Here is a 15,597-nt window from a genome sequence, read left to right as displayed (position 1 = left end):
GTTTCAAAAATGCAGAATTTCAATCTCAACTTTAGTTGGTAAATATCTAATAATAAATTTCTCTTGAGAACAAGCAGCACAGGAAAATTTATTTAATTGAAGAATCTTCTAGTTTTTTAATAGATGAAAAATGAATTTTTAATAATTTTTTCGCATTATACTTGATCCGGGATGGTCAACCTTGTTATGCCAAATAATAAAACTATCGGAATCAATGTTCTTTTGATTTACCAAAGTATGTGTTTCAACCATACAAATATTCGTGTAATACAAATGAGGAGAAAATATCTAACACTTTTATAGTAATCTATAGATATTCAATTTTACAATCATTTGTAGTCTCAATCGGATTGTCAATTTAGCAAATAGCTTCGAAACTTAAGGTGGCGTTTGGTTCTGCGAATTCCAGGGAATCATGAAATCTGAAAAAAATTTGTGTTTGGTTCCAAGTTGAGTCGGAACCTAGCTTCAGCTAGGATCCACTTTTTACACTAAAATGTAGGATCACTTGGAAACCACCTCCGAGGTGGTTTCCAAATGACTCACCTTTTGGACCCATGTATAATAGGGGTTGGAAACCATCGTGAATCATTTTCTCGTTCTCGTTCGGAAGTTTGTTCCGTGCGCTGGTTCCTCTCTTCCATCGCAGCTCTTGAACTGCTCATCTCTTCCATCGGTCTCGTTCCTCTCTTCCTTGCGGTTCCATGAAGGTTCCAACCATCGTGAATCATTTTCTCGTTCTCGTTCGCGAAGTTTGTTCCGTCGCAGCTAGGTTCCTCTCTTCCATCGCAGCTACTAAACTCGCTCATCTCTTCCATCGGGGTCTCGTTCCTCTCTTCCTTGCGGTTCCGTGAAGGTTTTTCATCTGAGTTACATAATTTGTTCTTACCGCTCGATTCTCGTTCAACGGGTAACCTAGCTTGAATTAGTTAGTGCATTTTTTTCTTCTTCTTCTATTCATCGTTTTTTGTTCTGTTCTCTTTCTAGGCGTCGTTTGATTACTTCGCGCTTGTTGGGTTGATTAGGGTTTTTTTAGTAACATTTTCATGTTAGCCCTTTTTGTAATTGTTCCTGTTATTTTGATTGTTCTCTCCTTTATGTATTCGGTTGATGGGATTCTCGACCTACATTATTCTTCATTCTTGTTTTATTCTTCATTATTCTCACTTACATTATTCTAGCAAATATACTCTATAACTGATCACGGGAGAGTTTCAATGACTAGCGTTAAATATGCGATGGTGAAGGAATCTTTAGGGCGCTCCCGAGTTGGGAAACTTGGCTTGAGTCGGGGGCTGGAGATGGCTTATCAGTTATGTTCAACTTTGATGGTGGAAGTGGGTTCTTGATTTTAGGGTTTTGGTGAAATTGGGTTTTTCTAAAGAGAGATCGTAAGGAACTCTAATGGCTAGTGTCCGTGATTAAAATTCTTGTTGGAAAATTGATGGTTGGATGGGCTAGTAGTGGCGATTAATTACATCATGGTTTATGGAGAAGCTGATATTCAACAAAAAGGTTTTGGGGGCGGTGGTGTTTTAAATCTCAGGGTATACACCATCGGGGAATCAATTGCTCCGGTCAATCCCACTAGTTTAGATATGACTCACTAAACTAAGGTCTCACATGATGGAGAAGAAGACAATAGCGGCTAATAGCATTGCAAAAGTAATTCTGAAAATTCTGTAGTGTTCTTGGGAATCTAAGTAGTGAGACCTTAGGCCTAAACCTCACTCCTTATTACAATCTCAAAGCTATTAGAACTAAATAAAACATGGCTTTTTTGGAAATTGTGGGAGCTGTGGAAATCCCAATACACGTTGCTTCATCATGTGATTAGTGATCTCATGCCCTGTATATAAACCAAGCTTAAATGAAATGATAGCAAATGCAGCAACTTCTTTTTTGTAGTTAGTGCCTCATCGAAATCTGAAAGTAGGAAATGTAGATGTGCTTTCTTAATTGAGCTCTTTGTTCATATTTATCTGCGGTTATGTGTAGCTTCTTATAGGGTTTACCTTGGGGATCCTATTCAAATGAACCAGCGGTAAAGTTTGGGTTTTAAAACCTGTGGTTATGGGATTAGAGCTTAATATGATGGTTCTACGGTTGGAAATAGAGTAAACATAATGTTGGGCTATGTTTTGGAGCTAGGGTTGATTGAATTCAATTCTACAAAAATTCTTTTATTGTATCTATAATGCATGATAGAGTATTTCTAATTTATGGTTGGTTTATCTGTTCTTTGGTATTGCCTTAGAATGAGGTTAACCTATGGTTCAGCCATTGGTTTATGAAAATCTTCCATGGACCGTATGGAGGTAATATACCTTCCATTGAGAACTTTAGTTCTGTCTAGAGAAATTCTTTAGGTGCAAGTTTAAAACAACTCACATTTTTCCATTGGAAGGAGGTTTCCTTTTTATGTACATCAGCGCAGGTATCTTTTTTTAGAGAAAGACATAAATGTTGGTGTCTAGCTAGAGAAGAGGAAAGCTGGAGCTAGGGATGAACCATGGTGAGACAAGCTGAGGCTGGGAGCCAACATTCATTTATAAGGAGAAAAAATGGGTGGCCTTCTATTACATGTGCAAGCACATCTGTTATTAGAAATACTCTGTTTGAAGAATTTGAGACATGTTCTCACCAAAGGCTTTTTTGAAGTGTTTGGATTTATTTGAGTAAGGAGCAAACAGGGTCACCATTATTAGATTCCATACAAGGACAACGGGGTTGTGCATGTGGCTCTTCATAATCTTCTGATCTCGCTTTCGGAGATAGTGTTGATGGTAATTTAGGTCATCTTTGATGCTGATTAGAGTGAATTATTTCAATTTTTTTCCTTCTTGGTGGGGGTTCTGAAATCATATTTTTTTTGGTAATAAGGTTTGAAATCATTTCAGTTTTGATTGTGGGTGAAAAGAATTTTGTGAAGACTTGATATCCAAGAATATTGAGAGAGATTTAAAATATGGAGAGAGACTTAGAATTCAGCTTGAGAGCTAGCTTTCACAGGTCTTTCCATTTCTAGGTCATTGGGTTAAAATTAATAGGTTTTAATGTTGAAGACTCAATCAGCTCATCCACCCAAAATCTCATTACTGTGTGCTTCTCTCACTGATTTGGCATCTTTTGCACATCAGAAGTGAACACCTACCATTCGAAGAAGCTGCCTCATGCTTTCCATGTATGATACCTGTAAATTTATATGGTTGGAGAATGGAGGCCTGATGTATTAACTGCAAATTTCGGTTAACTTGAGCATTGTTTACCATGTCTAAGTTGAAACTTCATAGCTTAAAATTAAAGATTTACTAGGCTAATGTAGAAAATTATATGGACTAAGATTGATTAATTGGCACGTCCTAATGTAAATGACGTTGCTTTTTTCATCTAAGTTTTCCATTTACGTTGCTTTTTTCACCTTGTATTGATCATTGATACTTGATACTTGATACTTGATAGGTGGGGTGGTGATCTTGTTTTGAAATTGTAACAGAATTTGTTTCATTGATCAAAAAGCAAAGCAGCAGCATGGTTCCAAATATTCAAGCATAAGCAGCAAAGTTCCTGTAACAGAAGAAGGTATAGTTTATTTTTTTAATTAAGAATGGGAGGAAGAAGAGTAGTACTAGTAGGGGGGAAGCAGCAGGTGGGGTGGTTGTTTTTACAGCTCCAGCTGTGGTTGTCATTAATGCTACCGTTCTCCTACTCGGCTACAGTCACACATCTTCCTGGCTTTGCAGGCCCTCTTCCCTTTGAGTTGGAAACTGGGTATGTATGTATGTATTAATTGATTAGTTTGTAAATTTTCTTATTATTATATGTATATATCTAGCTACTTTAATTAATTAATTTATGTCGTGATCGATCTAATTAATTAATCTGAGTCGTTACTCGATCGTAGGCGTTAATTCGTTGGTCAATAGAGTACTGATCAGAAGTCTTGATGTTGTGGTTTTGCTGCTGGAGGTACGTGAGTGTGGGAGAGTCGTCGTCGTCGTCATCGATGTCGGAGGAGGATGTGCAGCTGTTTTACTATATAATTTTAGTCCTAATGATTTATCTGGTTTGGATTAGCTGTTCTTGGTGATCATCAATGTTTCCTGCTATATAGGACTGACAGAGCTCAAAATTTTACTTGGTTTTTTTGTTCTACTTGGTATGATTTATCTGGTTTGGATTACTTTCTGTTAAGTTTTTGTTCCTCAGAGCAATAACTTTCCATGTTGTACTTATTGTGTTGGCTTGATGCAACTTCATATTTGTTGCTATGGCTCCTCCAGCTGTCTTCTGAAATAATGTTCTGCATAGGATTGTATTTGGAATCTAGTCTTACTTTTGTTTTGTTATTTAAGTCAGTCCTTGTTAAGTTAAGAAAGAATCCTAGTCTAGTTAGGAATGGTTCAGCAGGAATCTTACCTTAAAAGGGATTCCTTCTTATATTATAAGTCCTTGTGATTTTGTAATTTTATTTAGTTAGAGTTCAGCCATCTCAGGAATTCTTTGTTTGCTTTGCTTTCTATGTTGAGTCCAAAGTAGGAGCATAGTTCGAAATTAGAATGGAATGTATCAAATGAAGAGTTGCATATGTTTCCATCATGAAAGTTTCATGTAAAGTTTATTTAGTTAGAGTTCTCCCTTTACGATTCTTTGTTTGTTTTGCTTATTGGTTGTTGCATGTAAACTTTCATATGCTTTAGGTGGTTAGGCACTTCCTATGTATATGATAGGATGTTTTGCGTTCCTCTCTATTTTTTTGCCATTTGTACCAATTAGAGCTACCCACTTATTAAGTTTAATAAGTATTAATGTTTTTTCTTGAATAAACTGAATGTGAAAACTGAATCCCATGCAGGTGAAGTTAAGACTAATTTTCAGAACATGGTGGGTAAATATTGGTTTAATGTATTAATATGTTCTTGTTGGTGAGTCATCTATTTCAGGTTTACTTTCATAAGGCTGTACTTAGTATGGAACAACAGCCTCCATTGTGCTATTGCAGACAAGGAAGGATGATCTTAATGACTTCCGAACAAGAAGAAATCCGTCAGATTTTATAGGTGCCCAAATGGTAGTAGCCATCAAAATTCTTTTATTTGGGTAGATAAGATGTGGGAGGTCAAACATTGAGGAGGGTTCCCCTTCAACATCATATGACACTGAACAAGAAAATTTGGGTGTTGGATGGCAAGCACCAAGTGAACACGTGCACATTCAAATTCAATTCGATGGACCGAATCACAATGTTGCTTTGGTTCTTGTTCTTATGTGTGTGGGTTTTGTTACTTTCTTGTTTGTATTTTTTATGCAACCAAGATGTAAAAACATTTCTCTTTTTTAAGAATCGAATGTAGCTCCGTGGCCTTAAGACATGGTGGGTCCTTGGATGAAGACCTAATTGAATTCTCAATTTTGTTATTTTGGCTTCTTGTCTAGTTTTTTCATGATATTTGGGACAAAGATGGTATTTATTTTGAAATAAACTCTTATAGGTAGTGATTGAATCATACAACAAAGCTATTGTTCGACTATTTGATTGATTGATCTAACACTAGTGCTTGAGAATTCCAAGTATTTAGTTTGAAAGTTGTTCAAAGACAATGAAATAGCTTTTAATTGTGTTTGACTACGCAGGGAGTTGACTAGGGGACTATGTCCATCAGTTAAATATTATAGTCATTAATGCATCTTTTTCTTCCTTTTAATAGTGCACACACATCAACAAATTGTTAGTGCAACTTGGAAGGAAAAACTTCTTAGTTGATGGATTAGGTTATTATAAAGTAAATAAGATTGATGCATTGGATTGAATTAGTTGCTTAATAAGTTTGTGGATTAAAACCTAAGAAAAAACATTTTTAATGCCAGGGATCAAATACCTTACTAGTGACGTCACTTTCACCAAAACTTACTACAACCATGGGTTCAAAGCTTAGGATGAACTCGTAACAATTGTATTGACTTGGAGTTGGAACATATAACGGGTTCTAATAATTTTGATGTTTAATTAATATTTATTCTTGACCAAAAATGTCTAAAAATTTCATGGTTGATGTATTGAATTTTGACAAATTATTGTTATGCTATTTGGTTAATCAAATAAAATAACAAACAGATTCACTTTCAAATCGGGGTAACCAAATGCTAATTCAGAGATTCACTTTCTAATCAGTACCAAATGCTAATTCGACGGATACACTTCAATCAGGTAACCAATGCTATTCCGTTCACTTTCATCTACCAAACACATTTTTTTAGAATTTGACTCTCGAACCTACTTCCACAGACTCATGATTCCCTAGAAACATGATTCTGAACCCGATTCACTTCGAACCAACGCCACCTAATAGATTCTTTGAGGCTTACCTCAAAATAATGCATTATCTATAGCAATTTGATCTCCCCGGTAATAATAGATTAGCTCTTCCAGAGCCCTTAAATAATGTTGTACTATCAATTATTGTATAAACATTGACTTCCGCATCCTCAAATAAAATAATTTATTTTTCTTAATATAATATGCGTTATAGCACACTAGAAAATATTCACATTCTTCATCAAAATGAAACAAAATACATCAAAAGATATATAGAAGTCAATAAATTAGAGGAAAAAGATTAAATTTAGATAAACTACATATGATATGAGATTTGGGGAAAGAATTACAACTAACATAATATCAATTTTATTTTTATTTGAACGACTTACATAACCAAATCTTCAATTATTATCTTCAATTGAGTTTCAACATCTAGATGTGTAGTATCTATAAGGCCATCAAAATCATCCTCTTTACAAGCAATTTGCTTCAGTATCATTATTTTAGAAAATCTAATTTATCTCCACATTATTTTCATTCATTTAATTAATTATTAACAAAGTTTAACGAAATATTGTGGAGTACGATAGATACATGCTTATTGGCTTTCATACCACATCGATACAATTATTTACTCTTTAAAGAATTATATTGAGAATCTTTATTATTCTCTTATTTATTTACATCATAAAAACCAAGGTCCACATGTCCTTGTGTCCCTGTCGGTACCCCACAGCCCCCGATATTTCAACGACTTTTATCCTCCGTTCTGTATCTCTCCATACCATCTTCTCGGTTCATTCTCCTTCTCACTTCTCACATCTCACCCCCTTCCACTATTTCACATCGTTGCACTCCTGAATCTTCTCACCAAATCGGTCTCCCTCTTGGTTCTTTTCCTGCCATTTAGAGATTTGGTCATGAAACCGACGTTCCTTTCAGTTTTTTGGGTCTATCGGTCGATCTCTCCTCCCTTTGGTTTTGAATGATCACATTCCCTGTCAACCTCCCCCTTCTCACCCTTCATTTCCTTTTGAACATTCTAACTCCACTTTATAGCCGTTTCTAGATACCGCACCGTTGGATCTCGCCCCCAACGCGCATATGTTTCATTGTTCCATTTTCATTTCTTGATCGTTTCATCTCTTAACTAAACCTTTTCTCCTTTTTCCTTCTTCATAAAACCCTAGTGTGTGTCTCTTCGCTTGAATCGTTATTTTCACATCCCTCAACTCCATCGTTCTTTTTGATTGTTTTTCTTCTGGTTCCCAAACTTTTCATCTCCCTTTTTCCCTTTTCTCTTTCCCGTTTTTTCTCTTTTCTTCCCCCTCTTCCCCTTCTTTCCCCGCCTGATAACTTTTATTTCTCTTTTTTTCTCTGCATACTTTGTGTTTCTATATATTATAAAATATTATATTGGCCTGCTCATCTTGTATTTGTTGCCTTCTATTTTGGAGAGTAGCTTTTCTCTAATATGATATCAGTCTCAATATACATTTCATTCTTTTCTGTTTCTTGTTGGGGTGTTCCCGTGGGTGCATATAATAAAACATTGACTATCACACTTTATTATCATGTATCTTCTATTGGATTTTCCCGTTGCTCTTGGTAGTTGGTCTTCATTGAGTATTATCTATTTGGGGTGATGGAATTTACAATCAATATTATTTATAACACTTTTTATATTTTAATGAATTTTACTTCAAAATAATAAGGAAAAATTAAATACATAATTCCTAACTATGAGATTACAACTAAGAATATAATTTTCTACCCAAAAGCAAACAATATATTTGGAAAGTCATTTTTTATTTGTCGATCACCATAGTCTAGTCTAATAAAACATGAAACATATCAAGACTATTAAGAGTCATACTTTCCTATATTTTAAGAAATACCAAGTTTGAATAAATCCAAATTTAATTGCTCATTTTTTATTATATGATGATCCAGTGATGATGTGATACTTCATATTCCTCTTTTTTTTAGGTACCTGGTTCATCTGTAAGGGTTTTAGTGGGTTTCTTTGGTATAGTTCTTCTTTTTCCTTTCCTTCTTAAAGGAAAATTTTATAGGACCGTTGTTCGACCGGTTATGATGTACGACGAGTGTTGGACTTAAAAGAATCATATAGATAAACTCGATTAACATGAGGATGCTATGATGGATGAGTGGCAAAACTAGGATGGATAAGATAAGAAACGATCATATTAGAGTTGGTCTGGGAGTTGCTCCCATAAGTGATAAGCTTAGAGAAAGTCGTTTGAGGTGGCACGACCACGTTCAACGAAGACCTATAAATGCTCCTGTACGGAGAAGTGATATAATCCATATTGAAGGAACTAGAAGAGCTAGGGGTAGACCTAAGATAACCTTAGGAGAAGTGGTGAGAAAGGATATGTATAGCTTAGGCCTTGTATCTAGTATGGCCTCAAACGGAATTGATTGGAGGGCGAGGAATCCATGTAGCCGACCCCATTTAGTTGGAACAAGGATTGTTGTTGTTGTTGATGATCGGCCAATATCTTTATCTAGAGTCCTACACTCAAAAGTCATATGATCACCTATTATTTTAATTTACTTTTTAAAAATTTTCTTAAACCATTGCTGGCATGCTCAATCGGTAAGAACACCTTTTAGTGAAGAGGTTGTGATTTCGAGTTTACCTAACGGTATATTATGTAATATTTTATCCCTAATATATACATAAAAATCATCAATTCAAAAATATATATATATATATATATTTATCTATATTTATATATATATTTTATATATATATATATATATATATATATATATATATATATATATAAATATATATATATATAATTTCTTTAACGTACACGTCTGTTTATTGGGTTAAAATTACTTTCTCATGTATCAGTCTTCCAAGACAAGAATAAGAATTCAACGTAAAACTTGATCAATCTACTCTACTTTGGAGAAAAAAGAAAAAGAAAAACCAAGTATTCATTAGAGGGGCAAAAGAAAACAGCAACAAATTTATCATGTGAATGCCTCACCTAATGTGTACAATTCTCATTAGGCTAATTGGGACAAAAGTTATTAAATGCCAATGGGCAACGGAGGATTCAAAATTCTTAGCGTCTGAGCAAGGCATGCATCTACAAGTCTGCCATTGAATGCCCTACCTATGGTACCAAGAAACCAACCAAATACTAACAGCAGGACATCCGATTGCCAGACGCACGCCATGCACGCACACAAAGAAGGAAAGTCAGATGAAAATGATCCTAATGAAAGAGTCTTGTGACCAAGGATTTTATAGGCTTGTAACACAAGTCCTTCTCAAAGGTATTCAAAGAAAGAATATAACTTCTATACCCCCTCCTTGTGCACAAGACTCAGAAAGTTCTTTTTCATTTCAATTTGGTTGCACCGTACATAAGATCACGCTTTCTTTTATAGAGAACTTGGGACCCAGGACTCTATAGGCTTATAGCTTCTTTTACTTGCAAGATAGGTAATAGGTAGTACTTTTCAAAGGCATTTGAAGTAAGAAGGCTTATAGCTTCTTTTATTTGCAAGATGGTTAATAGAGTCAATAGATCCTAAGTAGGAATATAACATCTAGGTCTGCATGGGTACAACGGATTAATTCATCTTTAAAACTTAATCATTTAGTAAAGATTTTCTTTCCAACAAATATTAGACATTTGATTTCTTTGCTAACGTTGCAAATGGTCAAACCACAACATTCATTAGCTGCGGATAAACGAATGAATTATTGGAAACTGGAATGCATGCCAAACCACATTGATGGACTGTTCGATTGGTTCCTTCCTGTTTTCGTTGGATTCCTGTAGTGTAGTCAAATTCAAGGGTGCTCAACAACACCCATACATGCAGGCACGATATGGTAAAATCTAATAGGAACAAAGTAGGATTCAATTTCAGGTTGCCAACTATGTGTGTCAGGTTCAACATCTAATTCGAACAACCCCCATTTCAGGAGCCTTTTTTTTTGAAGGTCAAAAGCACAACCTGTTCCAGAAGCCTTTCTTAACACTCAAAAGCCAGTCAGCCAGTCTACCTTTAAAAGTAAGGGGGAAACTCGCATCTTGTACAGATAAAACTTGCATTAGGAATGGAGGTTTTAAAAACAAATACATACACTGCAAAAAAATTGGATATAGATACAAAGGAAAGATTGATTCAGGAGGGAAGCGTTGAGAGATGGACGACTTACAACAATTGAGCACATCATATTACCTACTGCCCTTGGCTAAGGAAAATCAACAAAACATAAATCAAGCAGGCCAAGCCAATATCCATATCATAGAACATATGAACCAAACACTACTCCAACAACCCCCTTCAGAATAGCCCACAGTTTGAAGCTGGAAACACCGTAATCACAATACTTTTCCTCACACTCCCCTTCCCCCATAACGCCAGGGCAAGCACTTGGCTTTGTTGGCGCAGCAGGGTGATGGTGTAACCACTCACAAACAGTGTATATATGTAATTCTCACAAGAAAGAGGTTTTAAAATCAAACACCACAGAAATCACCTTTCTAATTAAAAAGAGGAAGCTTACAAACAAAATGCTACAGCACTTTTCTCTCTCTCTCTCTCTCTCTCTCTCTCTCTCTCTCTCTCTCTCTCTCTCTTATCTCTTCCTCTGCTCACGTATGTAACAAAGGTGTTTCAACACCTTTTTTTTTTCTCTCCTCTCTTATTCTCCTTCTCTTTCTTTCCACTAGCTCTCTCTCCACTCTACTTCTCTCTTTCTTTCTTTATCTATTACACACACCATACAACAGGACTAGGCTTCCTTTGTATAGACATAAAGACTGCCATAGCTGTTTCTTCAATATTTCTATTCATACTGAACCGACTCAAAGTCTTTCTATTCTTGACCAACTCTGAAACCGCCTCTCTTTCCTCAAGCTTCTACCGATTTCTCTAGACTTCATCTTCAGCCGCCTCTATCTCTTTCTGCAATCCTCTTGAAAATTCTGCAGTATTCTACCATCTTCATGAAGCTTCTGAACTGAACCGACTTTGAGTTTGCCGACCTTCCAAGTCAGTGTTTGAACTTCAACACTCCCCCTCAAACTTGACTTGTCATGCTGAGTTGTGCTTTTAATCTCTTGAACACTTCAGTCTTGAGTGGCTTTGTAAAAATGTCTGCAATTTGATCTTCAATTTGACAATACGCTAGCTTCACATTATTGTCTTTCACATGCTATCGTATAAAGTGGTATTTTGTGTCAATGTGCTTAGTTCTGCTGTGGGCCACTGGATTCTTCGTGAGAGAGAGCGCTGACTTGTTGTCAATATATATGGTTGTAGGATCCTTTTGTGGATGATGCATCTCTTGCATAAGATTCCTCAACCATATTGCTTGGCACGTACATAATGTTGCTGCAATATATTCTGCTTCACATGATGAAAGCTCTACAATTGATTGCTTCTTTGATGACCATGAAACTACTGCAAATCCAATAAGAAATATGTACCCTGAAGTACTTTTTCTTGTATCTAGGTCTCCCCCATAATCACTGTCGGTATAACCAACTAGTCTTGGATTATCTGACTGAGTATAGAACAGACCTTGAGAAGTTGTACCTCTTATGTACCTTAGCATCCTTTTTGCTGCGATGAAGTGACACTGCTTTGGTTCTTCCATGTATCTGCTGATGACACCTACTATATACATGATGTCTGGTCTTGTGAAAGTTAAGTACCTTAGGCTTCCAATCAGGCTTTTGTAAAAAGTAGGATTGACAGGTTCTTCTTCTGAATCACGTCTCAGCTTCACATTTGTATCTGCTGGTGTTTCTATTGCCTTGCAATGATCCATCTTGAACTTCTTGAGTACTTGTTCTGCATACTTCTTCTGTGAAATGAAGATTCCTCCATCTGCTTGGATAACTTCTATTCCAAGAAAATATGACATCTTTCCAATATCTGTCATTTGACATTCTCGTGTCATGACTTTCTTAAAGTCTTCGAACATACTTGGATTATTGCCTGTGAAAATCATGTCATCCACATAGAGACAGATGAACATGATATCTCCATCTCCATTTATCTTTGTATATAAGGTGTGTTCATATGGACTCTTTATGAAGCCGTTCTGCTGGAAATATGCATCAATCCTCATGTTCCAAGCCCTTGGTGCTTGCTTTAAGCCATACAATGCTTTCTTTAGCTTGTATACTTCATCTTCTTGGCCTTTCTTCAAATATCCTTGGGGTTGCTCAATGTATACTTCTTCTTCTAAGTATCCATTGAGAAAAGCTGACTTTACATCCATCTGATAGATTCTCCACTTGTTTTGAACTGTCAAAGCAATCAGAAGTCTAATGGTGTCAATCCTTGCAACTGGTGCAAATACTTCATCATAGTCAATACCTTGTTGTTGCTTGTAGCCTTTTGCAATAAGTCTTGCCTTGTATTTCTCAATTTTTCCTTCTTGATTTGTCTTCGTCTTGTACACCCACTTTACTGCAATTGTCTTGTGTCCTTCTGGCAAATCAATGAGCTCCCACATATCATTTTTCTTGATTGCTTCTATTTCTTCATCCATGGCTTTTTGCCATTTCTTTTTACGAGCATCTTCTTCATATGTGATTGGATCACATTCTGCTAAAAGGCAAAACAATGTAAAATCATCTACCATTTGTATTGGTTCAGTAGTGACATCACTAAGCCTTCGTGTTCTTGTAGGAGCTTTTGTTGAGCAGCTGCTGCTGCCTGGAGTTATTGGAACTGGACTTGGTGGAGGAGTCTGACCTGGATCTTCATTCAGTGTCGGTGTTTGTTCTTGAAGAGCTTCTTCATCTTCCAAAAATGTTCCTTTGACATTCTTTTCTTCTTCTGTCCACTTCCAATTATCTGCTTCATCAAAATCAACATCTCTTGAGATTACAACTTTCTAATTGGGTTGTAGAGTCTGTAGGCTTTTGTTCTTGCATCATAGCCTATGAAAATATGCTTTTCTCCTCTATCATCTAGCTTTCTCCTTTTTTGCTCTGGCACATGTGCATATGCAATGCATCCAAAGATTTTGAAATGACTAACACCGGGTTTGTACCCAGTCCATGCTTCAAAAGGTGTCTTGAACTTGACACTTTTAGTTGGGCATCTATTGAGTAGATAGACAGCACATGCTATAGCTTCAACCCAAAAGACTTTAGGTAAATTCTTACCTTTCAAGATGCTTCTCACCATGTCGAGAATTGTGCGATTCTTCCATTCTGCGGTTCCATTTTGTTGTGGAGTATAAGCAGCTGTGAGCTGGTTCAAAATACCATTCTCTTTGCAAAAATTTTCAAATAATCTTGAAGTATACTCGCCTCCTCTATCTGATATGACAGTCTTGATATGATAGCCACTTTGTTTTTCAGTCAGTGCTTTAAACTCTTTAAATTTGTCTAAAGCATCTGATTTTTCTTTAATGAAATATACCCAAATACTGCGGCTAAAATCATCAATGAAAATAATAAAGTACCTGTGACCTCCAAGTGATGTAACCTCAAGTGGTCCAACTATATCACTGTGAATCAGCTGCAATGGCTTTGTTGCTCTTCTTGACTTTCCAACTTCAAAGCTTTTTCTGTGTGACTTTCCTCGAATGCATCCTTCACAAATTTGATCTGGATGATCAATATTTGGTAAACCATTCACCATCTTTGACTTCCATAGTAATTTTAAGCCACTGAAGCCAAGATGCCCAAACCGCAAGTGCCATAATCATGAGTCATTCTTGATGATGGAGTTCAGGCACTTTACCTTTTATTCTTTGATGTCCAAAGTAAATAGTCTATTCTTAGACATCTTTACTCTTGCAATCAAATCTCCAACCTTGTTCATAATAGTGAGTGTGAAATTCTGGAGATGAATATCATACCCCTTTTCTAGGAGTTATCCAAGACTTATTATATTGCTCTGTAGTCCTGGAACATAATAGACATCTGTGATAAACTTGTGGTCTTCCATTCTTCGCCTGGATCATTATGTTGCCTTTTCCTTTGACTGGAATCTTGGATGAATCACCAAACATGACTTCTCCTTGGATTGTCTCATTCAATTCTATAAAATATTCCTTGATGCCGCACATGTGATTACTTGCACCGGTGTCAAGGAACCAGGTATGCTCCTGTTCTTTTCCATCTCCTCTATAGGTCAGCAACACTGTGGATTGATCATTCGCCACTTCTTTAGCAAGGTGAGTCTTTTCTTCGATCTTGGCTAGCTTCTCCTGGCACTCATAGCTGAGATGACCATACCTCTTGCAATTATAGCATTGATATTGGGATCTTTCATTTCTTTGAGAATAAGAACCACGTCCTCTTGATCTCCAACCTCAACCTCTTATATTGGATCGTCCTTGATCATAATTATTTTGTTCTCTCCATCCTCCACGTCCACCATAATTGCTATAGTTGCTGCCTCTAAATGTTTCTCGTCTGCGACTGCTTCATCCACGATTTCCTCGTCCTCGTCCTTGACTTCTGCTACTTGAACCTTCATATTTCATGGATAATTTACTCTGTAGAGCTTGATCCAGACTTTCACCAGGATTTTTATTTCTATTTATCCTTTGCTCGTGAGCTTGGAGAGAACCCATAAGCTCATCAATAGAGATTGTGGATAGATCCTTAGATTCCTCAATCGCCACCATAATATATTCAAATTTTGGAACAAGGGATCTAAGGATCTTTTCCATAATCTGGACATCATCTAATATTTCTCCATTTCTCTTCATTTGATTACTAATAGTTTGAACTCGACTAAAGTAATCAGCAATAGATTCAGATGTAATCATTCTAAGAGTTTCAAATTCAGCTCTTAGAGCTTGAAGGCGTACCTTTTTTGCTTTATCCACGCCTTGATAGGATTTCTGCAGAATATCACATGCCTGCTTTTCTGAGTTGGCATTTGAAATCTTCTCAAACACTGATTCGTCAACACCTTGATAAATGAGAAATAGAACTTTCTTATCTTTCCTTCTTAAATCCTTCAACATACTTTTCTGTGCATCCGACAGGGCTACTTTTGCAGCCGGTTCTGTATAGCCTTCATCAACCATCTCCCACAGATCTTAAGATCTGAGCAGTACCTTCATCTGAATGCTCCAATTATCATAATTGGATTTTGATAATTTAGGAATCTGAGGCTGGATCATATTCGCCATCCCGTATCAAATTGATGCTTCCGATCAACTAGGATCGAACAGGGCTCTGATACCACGTGTTGGCACAACAGGGTGATGGTGTAACCACTCACAAACAGTATATATA

At 36.4% G+C, this 15,597-nt stretch overlaps 1 protein-coding gene across 1 annotated transcript; it reads right to left on the bottom strand.

Annotated features, from left to right (window-relative positions):
* Positions 1–14,774: 14,774 nt before the first annotated feature.
* Positions 14,775–15,386, bottom strand: LOC149022911 (uncharacterized). The gene has a single exon (XM_089147728.1). It carries the CDS (start codon positions 15,384–15,386, stop codon positions 14,775–14,777), a length of 612 nt encoding a protein of 203 aa, XP_089003854.1.
* Positions 15,387–15,597: the final 211 nt, after the last annotated feature.

This window comes from Hakea prostrata, chromosome 3, assembly GCF_041222555.1.
Source record: "Hakea prostrata isolate BN-2017 chromosome 3, UWA_Hpros_2, whole genome shotgun sequence".
In the NCBI taxonomy this organism is placed as follows: Eukaryota; Viridiplantae; Streptophyta; class Magnoliopsida; order Proteales; family Proteaceae; genus Hakea; species Hakea prostrata.
The sequence above is the reverse complement of the archived record's forward strand: the minus strand, read 5'-3'. Positions and strand labels throughout refer to the sequence as shown.

Excerpts from the sequence above, each read along its gene's own strand:
- LOC149022911 (XM_089147728.1), bottom strand. The coding sequence starts at position 15,386 with ATGGTTGATGAAGGCTATACAGAACCGGCTGCAAAAGTAGCCCTGTCG.